This window comes from Lissotriton helveticus, chromosome 9, assembly GCF_964261635.1.
Source record: "Lissotriton helveticus chromosome 9, aLisHel1.1, whole genome shotgun sequence".
In the NCBI taxonomy this organism is placed as follows: domain Eukaryota; kingdom Metazoa; phylum Chordata; class Amphibia; order Caudata; family Salamandridae; genus Lissotriton; species Lissotriton helveticus.
In genome coordinates, this window is record NC_136070.1 from 872097763 (window position 1) to 872111415 (window position 13653).

Below are 13653 nucleotides of genomic sequence, written 5' to 3' on the forward strand. Positions count from 1 at the left end.
TAGAGTGGAGTGAAGTGGAGTGCCATAGAGTAGAGTGGGGAAGAGTAGGGTGAGGTTGGCCGAGAGTGCCGTAGAGTAGAGAAGAGGAGTGAAGAGTAGAGTGGAGTTAATTGGTGTTGTGTGGAGTTTACTGGCGTGGAGAGGTGTAGAGTGGCTTAGAGTAGAGTGATGCAGAGTAGATTGGCACAGAGTGGCGCGGCATAGAGAGGCATAGAGTAGAATTAAGTGAAGGTGTATATAGGGGAGTGGCATAGAGTGGAGTCGCATTGTGCGGAGTGTACTGGCATGGAGTGGCGTGGAGTAGTCTGGTGTAGAATGGAGTAGCTTACAGTGGAAAAGCGAGGCATAGAATAGAATGGAGCGATGTGTTGTGTGGTGTGTACTGCCATAGAGTGGTGTGGAGTGACATAGAGTAGAGTAATGAAGAGTAGATTGGGGTAGAGTAGAGTGGTGTAGAGTGGAATAGAGAGGCATAGAGTAGAATGGAGTAGTGTAGAGTTGAATGGTGTAGAATGGAGTGGCTTAAAGTAAAGGGCCTAAGAGTGAAGTGTAATAGAATAGAATAGCGTAAAGCGGAGTGGCATAGAGTGGAATGACGTAGATCGGCTTTGAGTGGCATGAAGTGGTGTAAAATAGCAGGGCATAGAGTAGAAATTCATAGTGTGGAGTAGACTTGCATAGAGTAGAGTACAGTGGCATACAGTAAAGTGGTGTAATGTGCATTGAGTGGCATGGAGTATGGTATAGTGGTGTAGTAAAGTATAGAGTGGAGTGGCATATAGTAGAGTGCGGAAGAGCAGAGTAGAGTTGCATTGTGTGGAGTGGCACACTGTAGAGTGGAGTGGCATAGAGTGGAATAAAATAGAGTGGCATGGAGGGGTGTAGAGTAGAGTGGTGTTCAGTGGCATAGAGTAGAATGGTATGGAGTAGAGATGAATGACGTAGAGTGGTGTGGTGTAGACTGGAGTAGAGTGACATAGAGTAGAGTGATAGAGTGGTGTGGAGTAGAGTAGAGTGGCAGGGAGTAGTATGGAGTAGTGTACAGTGACATGGAGTGGTGAAGAGTTGAATAGATTGACGAAGAGTAGAGTAACATAGAGTAGAGTGGCATAAAGTAGAGTGGCAAAAAGTGGTGTTGAATGGCATGGAGTAAAGTGGCTTAGAATGGAGTGGCATTGAGTGGAGTGGAGTGTTATAGAGAAGAGTGGCATTGTGTGGATTGGAATGTCGTGTAGTAGAGGGGTGTAGAGTGGCATAGAGTAGCATAGAGTGGAGTAGAGCGTTGAAGTAGAGTAGAGTGGCATAAAGTGGAAATGAGTGGTGTAGAGTAGAGGGACATAGAGTTGGATGAAGTGGAACAGCATAGCATAAGTCAAGTTGCATGGCATAGAGTGGACTCACAAAGAGTGGCATACAGTGGAGTAATGTAGATTACAGTGGCATAGAATAGAATGTCATAAAGTGGAGTGGAGTGTCATAAAGTGGAGTGGCTTAAATAGAGTGGCACAGAGTGGAGTGGCATAGAGTGCTATAGACTGGCATTGTGTGGAGTGGCATTAAGTAGGGTGTAGTGGTATAGAGTAGAGTGGTAGAAATAGTTTGGAGTGGTATAGAGTATATTGACATATAGTTGAGTGTTGTAAAGCAGAGTGGCTTGGAATAACATAGAGTGAAGTGGCATAGAGTGCAGTGGCATAGATTGGAGCAATGCAGAATAGAGTAGTGTAAAATGCCATAGAGTATGTTATGTTATGTTATGTTAAAATTTTATTTCTATAGCGCACGGCTACTCCAGAGGAGTGTCCCGGCGGTTTGTCGAGGCAGCTCAGTATAAAAAACATAACACCATAAAAGCAGACACCGAACATGGGAGAAAAAGAAAGACATCCTAAAGGTTAAAAAGCCAGGTCTTAAGGCTCTTCCTAAACAGAAGCAGATTAGAGGAGGACCGTAGGGCCAGAGGCAAGGTGTTCCACAGCTGAGGGGCCCTCAAACTAAAGGAGCGCCCCCCCGTACGTGCCTTCCTCACTCGAGGGACCGCAGCCAGAAACAAAGATTCAGACCGCAGCGATCTAGCCGGGCGGTAGAGAGCAAGCCTGCGTTGTAGGTACTTTGCTCCAGCGCCAAAAAGCGCTTTATGCGCCAAGGTCAGTGCTTTGAACATGATCTGCTTCCGGATGGGCAGCCAATGAAGCGACCGCACCAAACCGGAGGCTCTCACTCGCCTATGGAGGCCAAAAATGGCGCGGGCCGCGGAATTCTGCACAACCTGCAGCCGCTGAACAAGATAGTCCGGAAGACCTACATACAGGACGTTCGCATAGTCCAGTCTGGAGCCATTTAAGGCTTGCACAGTGATCTTTCTATGCTCTTCTGTGAGCAAAGGCAGGAACTTCCGGAGCATCTTGAGTATACCAAAGCAGGTGCCCGTCAGGCCAAGAATATGTGATCTCAGCGTCAGATTATTATCAATCTTCACTCCCAGATTTTTTGCCACAAGCGATGCCTGGGCAGGGGGACACATATCTATGGGCCACGAAGCCTGCCAATCGGGGTCACGGGGACAACCGAAGAACAACACCTCCAATTTGTTGGAATTGGCTTTGAGGCTGTTCAGCTGAAACCAGCTGAAGACCATCTCCAGGCAGCCCCGGATATTCTCTCCATCAAAAGCCTGATCTTTCCCACACGTGAAGAGCACTTGAGTGTCATCCACGTAGGACACGATCTGGGCCCCGAAGGACTCCACCAGTGCCGCCAAAGGTGTCATAAGGATGGTAAAAAGAGTCGGGCTCAACACAGAGCCCTGCGTAACACCGACTCCCAATGGCGGCATCTCGGCGGAGCTCGGGGAGGCCCAGACCGTTTGTCGGCGGCCCTCGAGAAAAGATGTAAACCAGTTGAGCACCGTCCCCCTCAGACCGGTAGAGTAGAGTCCCTTAGTGTTCCATAGAGTGGCATTGTGTGAAGTGGCACAGAGTAGTGTGGCCTGCTGTTGAGTGGCTTAGAGTAGAGTAGAGTGGAGTTTCGTGGAGTGGGGTAGAGTAGAATGGAGTGGCATAGCGTATAGTCGAGTTGCATAGAGTCGAGTGGCATAGAGTAGAGTGGTGCAGCATAGAGTAGAGTTGTGTAAAGTGGAGTGGTGTAAAGTGGTGTGGAGTCAATTGGCTTGGAGTGGAGTAGCATAGAGTAGGGAGGTGTTGAGTAGTACAGCTGTAGGTGTAAGTAACTAAAGCGTCAGTTACGACAGATAGGGTGAATGTAACATAAATAAGAGACGTACTCCTGTGTTATCCATAGGAAAGCACATTGCAAGTCTAGTATTAATACTGAAACGCTTATATTACAAAATAATAGTCTGTTGCAAAAGAGTAGGAAGAAAAAAGACAAGAAAGAACACATGTACTTGGTCCATGCTCCAGGGAGGAGGTAATGTAAGAAAGGAAGGGAAGCCTGTGGTAGTTAAGCAATCAAAAGATTGCAAATGAGATTGGTAGCAAAAGCAACTAATGGTATGCTGTGTGCGGGTTGAAAGCCCACTGAATTGCAAACAATACGTCTTTTGCGGGCCAGCAAGCTTAAACATTTCGTGCATGGATGTCTTCCATAAGAGCATCATATTTTTGTTATCCTGGCAACTGTCAGGGGATTAAAAAAATATCTTTTTAAAAAGTATTCTTTTGATTTTTTTAATTTAAATTGGTTGTTAAAATATTTATAGAAGTGAATAATAAATATGTTTTGTTTTTATATATTTTTAAAAATTAAATCATATTTTAAATAATTTATTTGTAATTTAACTAAATCCTATTGGATGTTATTTTAAGTTAGTACCTACAATATTTTAATGGGAAGGTGTGCAATATCAGTGTTTGGCCTTGTGTGGAGCTAGACTTGCTGCTGTTTCTTTTTAGTAACTTACTCTTGTTTCAGGGGATAGAGACATGTGTGTCTACACTTGTGAGTAACTTTAAACTCACATATTGGGAATAGTCCAAATTAGTAAACTTACACAAAAGTGTAAAAGTAAATTATGTGTATAAATTGCTCACAAGTGTAAGTTACCTGAGTGTATAGTGGAGGAGGGCAATACATTCCCCTTCGCGAGCGGAGTTCGTGGAGTTTTGCCCACTCTGTGTTACACTTGTTAGGCAGAATTCCAGAAAAACTCTGTCAACCGTCCTGTTTTTTCTTGCATGCATGTCACCCCAAAAATTGGGGAGCACGAGCGAGGATTGGCTTCCCCTACCGCTCTTTTTGGGTGCTAGGTTGGCACCAGCAAAAATTTTTTACATGGCCCGTTGTGACCATTTGCAGCGAGAAAGCTGCCCCTAAAGTAGAAAATCTACTCGAGCGGTAGGAAAGAAACAGCGCCCTCTTTCGTACCCTGTGGTGGAAAATTCACTGATATTTCAGTGCAGAACAAGGTGCTTAAAATCAGTGTGATGTGCCGATTCCGGACCCATTGTGGGACTATGCAGAATCTTGCAGAATTGTTATGTAACTCCGCGGAATTTCATGGTGTGAAACTCCACGAGTTCCACTCACCCCTAGTGAATAGTCCCACTGAGCCTGATTTACAAAGGTAAACTAACACTGTTGTGTAAGTTTACTTTTGTTTGGTATGCACAAAGAGATTTACTAGTAGTATCTTTACGAGTGTGGACTCTGCACATAAAACAATAGGAAAGTCCTATCTTTTTGCGTGCGGAAACTCCAAACTCATAGAGATACTACTATTTAACATCTTTATGGATTCCAACCAATTGTAAACTTACATAAAGTTTATGAATCAGGCTCCCAGTGTCTAACGTGGACATGGTAATAGCCTTCATCTTCCTCTACGCTGAATATTTGCTTAAACCTCATAAAGGATCTGATTTCAACCCTCTCAAAAAGATCTGAAATCATGGTTCAATCCCCATGTCTCCAACTATCAAAGGGTCCGGAGATCATGGCTGGGGTGAAGGATAGATTATGATGTATAAGCATATGAGGGGATGGGAAGATGGCGAGGCGGTGGCATTTGCAAATGTTTTCCCAGATCATAGGAGTGGCATTCATCAGGTGTGCAAGTATACATTGGTAGATTTGTCCCTTTTGGGGAACCGTTCCAAGTCCCACAGAGGTGTACCAGCTAGTGTTCCTTCGATACGTGGCCACAACTTGTCTATAGCTCGGACAGACCAGCCTACAAGGATTCATAGTTGACATGCTCTGTAATAAACGAGTTCTGGGAGTTCCAAGCCACAGTTAATTTGGTAATCAGATTGATAATACAGCTAAGAGATGCACTGTGGGATTGTTTTTAGCAGAGCACATAGAAAATACTGCATATGTGGGTAGAGACACTGCTTGGAACCTTTACCCTATTGGTTATGGAGGAGCCAGGAGTCTCCCGAACCCACATGGTGGTGCCATGCATAAATGTGACTGCCCGAGTATCCTACTGAAAAGACTACCAGATGTGTGAGAGATCAGAAGAGGGCTGAAGATGTAGTCTGACAAATCAGAAGAGCACTAAAGGACTTGACCTGTACTCATGTGCCGAAGACAAAGAAGTTGACTCGAAATTTCATAGACTGACCTCTTTTTAAAGCTACAGGGATACAGCAAGTTACAAGAAGACTTTCCTGTAACGTTCCAGGAGATAAGTTCCAACTGAAACTGCTCTGGATCCTGCTGGTGCCTTCTGCAGAAAAGTTTTGATGCCCAAGGGGCTTTCCTGAGGTACTGAAACCTTGGCTTGTGTAAAAGAGTACTTTTCCTGGGTAAACATCCTTTACAACGCAACTTTTACCACGCAGTGCCTTTACGACCCAACTTTTACAACGCAAACTATTACAACGCATTGCACTGGGGGCGCTCTAGGATAGGGAATAGGTTTAATGTACTATCCAACACCTTCCCTACTATCCACGGGGACTGGAGTTGGAATAGTAAATTAAACTATTCACTATCCAGCGCCCAAAAGCACTATGCTTTGTAATGGTATGCGTTGTAAAACTTGTGATGTAAAGGCAGGCATTGTAAATGTATGCGTTGTAACGTCATACATCCCTTTTCCTGGCATCTCCTGATACCTGGGACTTAGAAATGCTTTGCTCCAAAAAGCTACCTAGCTGATTCGATAAAGATGCGCTGCCACAGGGCAGATGATCCTGGTTGCTCCTGCATCAACTTTTTTTGCAGCTGTAAATCCTATTCATCAGAACCTCACCGAAAAGGTATCCAGCTACATTGTTATGTTATGTTATTGCTTATTTGTATAGCGCCTATCACCGCCGGTCTCTAAGCGCTTAGAAACAGAACAACACAACACACTGTTAGCCCAAATCTCTCAGGCATACCCATCGACTATGCTGAAGTCATCGCCCTTTTAAATAAATGAGTTTTTAATTTCTTTCTGAAGGGCAGTAACTGAGATTCTTCCTTCAGAGTAGTCGGAAGTGCATTCCACAACTGTGGGAGAAGAACAGACAGAGCCCTGCCTCCTCTGGTTTTTAGCTTGAATCTTGGTTGAAACAGATTAGAGGTCTTCCCTGAGCGCAGAGGTCTACCCGGAACGTATCTCATGAGACGTTGTTTTATGTACTCTGGTGCTTTACCAAAGAGAGCCTTGTGGGCCACACAGAGACATTTGAATTGGACTCTGTACATGACCGGTAGCCAGTGCAACTTTTGGAGCAGGGGGGTGGCGTGAGAGTTTCTAGGCAGGGAGTGGATCAGCCTTGCGGCATCGTTCTGTACTACCTGCAGCTTCCTCAACAGCTTCTGTGGCAAGCCGAGGTATAGTGCATTGCCGTAATCCAGTTTTGAAATGACTGTGGCAGATACAATCGATTGCAGGGTAGAGGCTGATAGGATGGGTACCAATTTCCGCAATTGCCTCAATACACCCGTGCAAGAACCAACCACGGCTGCGACTTGGGAAGCCATCGAGAGGTCTGCATCAATCCTCAGACCGAGACTTTTTACCACCTTACCAGGGGGGGGAGTAGAACCTAGCTCTGGGGGCCAGTATAGGTCACTCCAGGGGTTCCCTAGGTTACTGAGACCTCTTTGGCTACAGCCTGTAGCCTTGCTGTACTGAAAAAATCTGATCTCCAAAAAAGGAGTGAGGGCACGATTACGAGTTTGGCAGTGTGAAGTGGGCCACCATGATGCGACCCCCCTCCCACACTGTCAAACCTGACCTTCAGCCACTAGTCAGATTAGGAGTTTCCTCATGGTCTGTTGGCGGGCAGTCCTTGGGCATTCCCACAGTGGTGTCTTTCAAAAAGACACCACAGTAGGAGCATCAAAGGCCGTTCCTGCACAGCATGGACTGTGAATTCTAAGGGGTGTAGGAAAAGGGGTGCATCCACATGGGGCACTCCATATGCCCCCATGCATACATCCCATGGGCCTGAGGAAAGGGGTCCCTTTGTTTCCTCACTGCCACCCTTTCCATGGTGGTCTCAGTACCATGGTTAGAGTCACAGTGAGGAAACTCGTAATATGGTTCATAGTGCCTCAGCAGCACCATGAAGCATATTGCTGCCTCAGACGACCGTGCCACAGCTATGGATTGTGGATCCCTGGCAGCTGTGGCAGTCCTCTCATGGTCCAACCACTGTACTCATAATATGGCGGTTGGACCACTGGTGTGGCAGTCTCCAACCACCACCATACCTCCACCAGGGGTCTGATGGACAGCCTAATTTTTAAGCAGGCCCTAAGTCTAAACATAGAAATCTTCCCCAGGCAACGGCTCCAAAAGTATCTAGTTAAGAAGGGACCTTCACTGGGCATGACATAAAAATGTCTCCCTCTCAGAGCTTTCCTGTCAATAGTCAACAGCTTCACTGGGACCTCGTCCAATGGCTATCCAATGTCATGGAACAATCCTCAGCCGTAGCTTGCTGCCTTGCCCCATTGAGGATTTTTTACTTCCAGTGCGAAGGTAAAACATCCAACTGGGTACAACCTGATTTCTTTTTCAATCCATGCTCCAGCTCAGTTTGCCTCAAACCGCACCTCTGTCCTAGTCTACTGCGACCAGTTGAACGCAGTTGCCACTTTCATTTTTGTGCTATTCTGAACCATAAACTTTAAAAAAAAATCATCTCTCTAGTTTCGCCTATTGGATGTTTGTAATTTTCATGTCACTTTATTTATGACAATTTATTCTATTTTCTAAATTCTCATTTGTGCCTAGCGGTATTGTTCCTTTGCCTCTGAAACACAATGAATACAGTATAAGTTTCCATACAATGGTTTGGAATTTTTCTTCTGCTGTGCTTTGATTTTATTACTGTTTTGGTGCTGCATAAATACTTTACACATTGCCTCTGAGTTAAGCCTGCCTGTCCTGTACCATAGTTATCAGGTGTATTTAATGACTCTTGTTCATTCTGACAAGAAAAAGGGTACTTCACTAATCGACTATACCTTTGTCAGCCTTTCATTAGTCCACCAAATAACATGCTACCGCCTTGGGAGTAGAACAGAAAGCGACCACTGTCCCCAAGAGATATCACTGATGACCAGTCTCGTGCAACTTGAAGAAGAAAGGCATTGCCATCTGAGAGTTTTACAATCAATCTAAAACGAATCAAATGCTCCTTCAGTAATTTTCAACAGATAGCAACAGAGGCAAAACAATCTATTGAGCGTCACAGTAGGTGCCCGGAAGACACAATCGCCAACTGGTCAGCATTTGCAACTGAACTAATTCACAAATATGGGAAACCGATAAAGCACACAGCCCAGACTAGGCAAATGTACATGTCTTGTTCGAATTCTGTGATACAATCCGCAACTAGAACCATGAATCGATCATGGCGGGCATTAAAAACTGATCCAACGGACCCCACAAAAATATCAAAACTGAAAGAGGCCCGTAACTACTTTAAGAAAGTCAAAAGTGAGCTGCGCAGAAACCAATGAAACTTGTTTTGGGCCAAATTACAGCATGACATCAAAACAAACAACTCCGCCAGATTTTGGCGCACAATAAACAGTGCATCCGGGCGCGCATCTAAAGTCGCTTCTTCATGTATACTGGAGTCAGAGTGGGTTGATTTCCTCTATCTTCACTTCAATGAACACCAGAGCTCCCCCTCCGATGATAACGTGGGCCAAAAAGATGCTGATCGGGTTACAGTCCAGAACACAACAAAGCCCATAATGAAGGAACGTCTTAAGGGAGACCAAAAAATGGAACTATCAAACGTGTGCTCTTTGATTCATAATAGCAAGGATCCAACAACTGTCGACAAGGCATAAATTGAGAAACTGATAAAAAAGGGTCGGAACGACGGGGCACCAGGCCAAGGATGAATCCCCCAGGCCTTGTACAAGGAAGATGTTACCTTCTGGGCTGAGAAGTTAAGCATCTTATTTAACTCAATCCTCTACAATAACATCATACCACCTGCTTGGCGGGGATCGATCCTGGCACCAATCTTTAAAGGTGGAGAAAAGAAATTCCCCTGGGAACTATCGCCTCATTGCCATTATCGACAATGAGGCTAAGTACTTCGCGGGTCTGCTGCTCAACTCACTCAGGGTATGGGTGGACGAAAACTCCATCATTCCTCCAAACCAGACTGGTTTTACAATCAACACTGGCACTTCAGTCAATCTCATGACCCTCTCCTGCCTGATTGACCAAGCAAAATTTAGCTCCTGCCCACTCTACCTGGGGTTCATCGACTTTCAAGCGGCCTTTGACAATGTGAACAGAGCAAAGTTATGGCAGAAGCTGTCCAGACTCAATATTCCACCTGACCTCTTAAGAGCCATACAACTTCTACATCAAGATACATGGGTCAGGATTAAGATCGGGGACGGCTCGAGATTATCACGCCCAATTCCGACAACAAAAGGCTTAAAGCAGGGTTGTGTTCTGGCCCCGATACTTTTTAACCTATTTTTATCTGACCTTCCTGACGCCCTAAATAAGGTTAACTCTCACGCCCCTAAAGTGGCTGATCTTCTGCTGTCAAACCTTTTGTATGCTGATGACGTGGTCCTCCTCAGCAAAACAAAGATTGGAATGCAAAGGCTCCTGGATGCGACCTCTGAATACGCTATCAAGAACGAGCTCCACATCAACAATAAGAAGACGAAAATCTTGGCAGTCCGTCCGGGGAAAGCAAAAAAACTGTCTTGGAATTTGAACAAGGAAAGTGTTGTGGAATCACACAGCCATAAGTATCTAGGAGTTATTTTCAATAACAACGATAAATATAAATCCCACTTAGAAGAACAAAAAAGGAAGGGTGCTGCACTTGCTTTTGCAATTGGTTCAATTCAGAAGAAACTACAAGGCCCAACTTTCGCATCAACTATACAGGTCGCACAGGCAAAAATCATCCCTACTCTAACCTATGGTAGCGAAGTCTTAAAACGCCTGGACAGCGGCCAATTGGACAACATTATTACAAAAATATATGGATCAGTATTTAAGCTACCACCCTAAACTTCACCGGCACAAATAAGGTTGGAACTGGGAATTTGCCATCAACCACTTGCCAGGGCTATGACTTTTCTTGTGTGTTGTCACAAACTGAGGTCGTCAAAGGAAGGCAGCCTAGGACATTACTTGTGGGCCACCCTCCAATCGAATTCATGGCGAGCAGGCCATGATTACTGGTTAAAAGGGATAACAACCCTATGCCTAAAGGATCTTTGGAGCATGTATGTAACTCAGAAGGAATTCAAAAGGCTGGCGAAAATAAGCACCAAACAGCTTTCAATAGTCGAAGACAAGGCGCGCCTAGCTAAAAGAAGTCACGGGTGGCTGACTCTGCAATCTTATTCCTTGTTGATCCCACAGCAGTATCTAACCGTATCCTTCACTGCACGAACGAAATGAAGCCTTTTAAAATTGAGACTGGGAGTTCTTAACTTGTTGGTTCATTTGCCAAAATGGAAAAGAGAGCAAGGACGAGACTCATGCCGACTTTGCTGGGAGTATAAGGAAGACATAATACATATCATTTGTCTTTGCCCTGAGCTGCTGACTGAAAGACGGGCCCTCTTCAAGTACCTATGGAATACAAAAATGATTAGAACATGTAGGGCAGCAGTCCTAGCTTGCTTCGATCCGAGGAACACTAAATTAAACTGTGCCCTTGTCAGATTTATGGATCACGCAGCAAAAAAACTTTGTGAGGGGCCCACAGTCTGTGGTCACTCGTTGGCACAATGACCTGGTAGGCTTCACCAGTCATTTTTACCTATATCGGACCTTACTTACTCATATTGAATATTACTTATTTACTCATTTGAATGAACTTTTAAACGTATTTTAAATGACACTTTTTGATACCTTCTAAATCCTGTATTTGCAATGTTTTTTTAAATCACGCAATAAAGTTATTATTTCATCGAATTGTGATTAATAATCGAGGTGGGTACTTACCCCTCTCATCTAATGTTCCATTTATTTTTACACCAAATCTTTCCCACTTCGTGGAAAGGCCGTGATACATTATTAAAGATTTTGTGGCATTGGCTAACACAGGACAATCTATCATTTCAGATACATGACTTAATGCCATAAATTGGGTGTGATGGATTATGGATTTAGCTGTGATTCAGGAAGTTATGGAAAAAAATCATAATATAATATTTCTTACCTAGTGATCTTTTGTGTTTTTCAGTTCACCGACCTTGCAATGCTAACGGTTCCTCCACCCTATTAAAGAATGAGGCAATAGCAGGGTTTCCATCAGCTGTGCCTTAGCTGAAACGTACCATGAAAACCTAAAGCTGATGACAGGGCAGGGTGACTATGGCGTTCCCTGCCTGGGACTACATCATAAGGTGCGCCTGGGGAGGGAGTCTCTCAGGCACGATGAAAAGTCCCTGCTCATCAACACAATCAATGATTTTTTCTCAAGATCCAACTCTCCATTTGGGACTTTATTTTTGAAAAACAAAATAGTTTATCAAGTTGGCACCATAAACATGGCACCTGCTTGGCAAACTGTGCAAGATTCTGCCTAACCTCCTCAGAGGCGGTTGCAGTGAAGGCTTATTGATCTCCAATATTGTGAAGGGGATCTCTATATTAAATGGGTGATGCTTCCCCTTGGAACAAAAAGCATTAGCCTCCACTGACCCAGCGGGCTGGTGTACCACCCACCACAGTCTGATATATAGCTTTGCGCCATCTTGTGCTCACTAATAGCGAAGTTAACACCCACATGTTAATTTGTAATATGAAATATGAAAAAAAATACAAAGCCCTGCAATAACTATATCGTCTTTTTGCACTAGGTTCTCAACTTAACCCCAAAGATCTCTTCGGGGCTGTCAGCACCAACATTGTCTTCTCTATTATGTTTGGAAAACGCTATGATTACACGGATCCAGAGTTCCTCTCTGTGATACACACATCAAACGCCTGCTTTCACGGGATGAGCACCTTCTGGGGACAGGTAAATAATATTCTTCCTAATCTTCAATAATATTCTCCATTGCAACTGGATACATTTGGGGGCAGATTTACAATAACTGGCGCATCCACAGTTATTGTGCTCCGCAGCTCCGCCACCCATGGTGCGCCGCATTTGCAATGCGCATCTGCCTAGATGCGTCACGTGGTAAATGGGTCGCAGGGATGCGCCACATTTATGCCGCCGTTGCGTGACGCAACGGCTGCGTAAACGTGGCGCAAGTCCGACATAAATCTGCCCCTAAGTGTTAGCAGTTTAGCAGCACAAATAGATGTATGCACTAGATTACCATAGGTATACAAACATAGGGGTAGTGTTCGGACACTTGAGCACATTCCCAGGAGTATGAAGGCATGAATAAGAATGTTACACTTCTGACACACGTTTTCTACACACTGTTATAGGTTACATAAAGGAATTAGCTGCACACGAGCAGTCGCTATTTCACGAGGTATGAGCTGACAACCCTTTGTCCTCCATTAGGCAGCAGTGTTGGGTACATTAAACATAACACTTTAGAGTAACAAGTTGTTCATTTAATTTGCTAATACGAACGGGTGGCTAAGGTTACGTAGTATTTTTGGGCTTTTCTTGAACTAGAGGTTTCCTGCATGATACATGAGGGGAGGTGTTCATATAAAATAATACTTGCCCTTATCCAGAAAACCTCTAGATGCGCCAGTCCAAACCAAAATCTACACAACTTCACATAAAGCACATATTTCTGAAGGACTAGTTTTCACATTGCTTTATCACGAGGACCTCTTTTTACAACTTTTTCAAAGTAATACATTATCTCACGCAGCTTTTATTTCTTTGTCTACTTTATCTAGTAACTCACAAGGTAAATCTACATGAGAAAATGCTTACATAGAAAAAACTTGCAAAAGGAATGAACTCAAATATGTCCATGCAATTTCTGTAAGTGACATTGCGAGAACAGCACCAGGGGACTTACTAGGATCCCGTTTTCAGTGTTGTACCTGCACTGAAGGGATCTATGTGTTTCATTTCGGGGTCCATAGCACACACATTAAATAGAGGTAGTGCATGTTTCGTTGCCAGCAGAGCTTGAAAACACTAAAGGCAACTGCTGTTTTCCATTTGGATTACACCTGAACCTGAAGGCGTGATTTCACTAATCTTCCATGTACCTTTTTACCCGTGGATTTGTTGACATCCACCAAGGTATGCATCTAAT

General features: G+C 44.3%; 1 protein-coding gene across 2 annotated transcripts in view; it reads left to right on the forward strand.

The window, feature by feature from the left end:
* LOC144783023 (cytochrome P450 2G1-like) overlaps positions 1-13653 on the forward strand; it is a 278934-nt gene that overhangs the window by 146257 nt on the left and 119024 nt on the right. For both annotated transcript variants that reach the window (XM_078662211.1, XM_078662212.1), the window contains exon 5: positions 12274-12434. In XM_078662211.1, coding sequence (XP_078518337.1) covers positions 12274-12434 — 161 coding nt within the window. The remainder of the gene's footprint in view (positions 1-12273; positions 12435-13653) is intronic.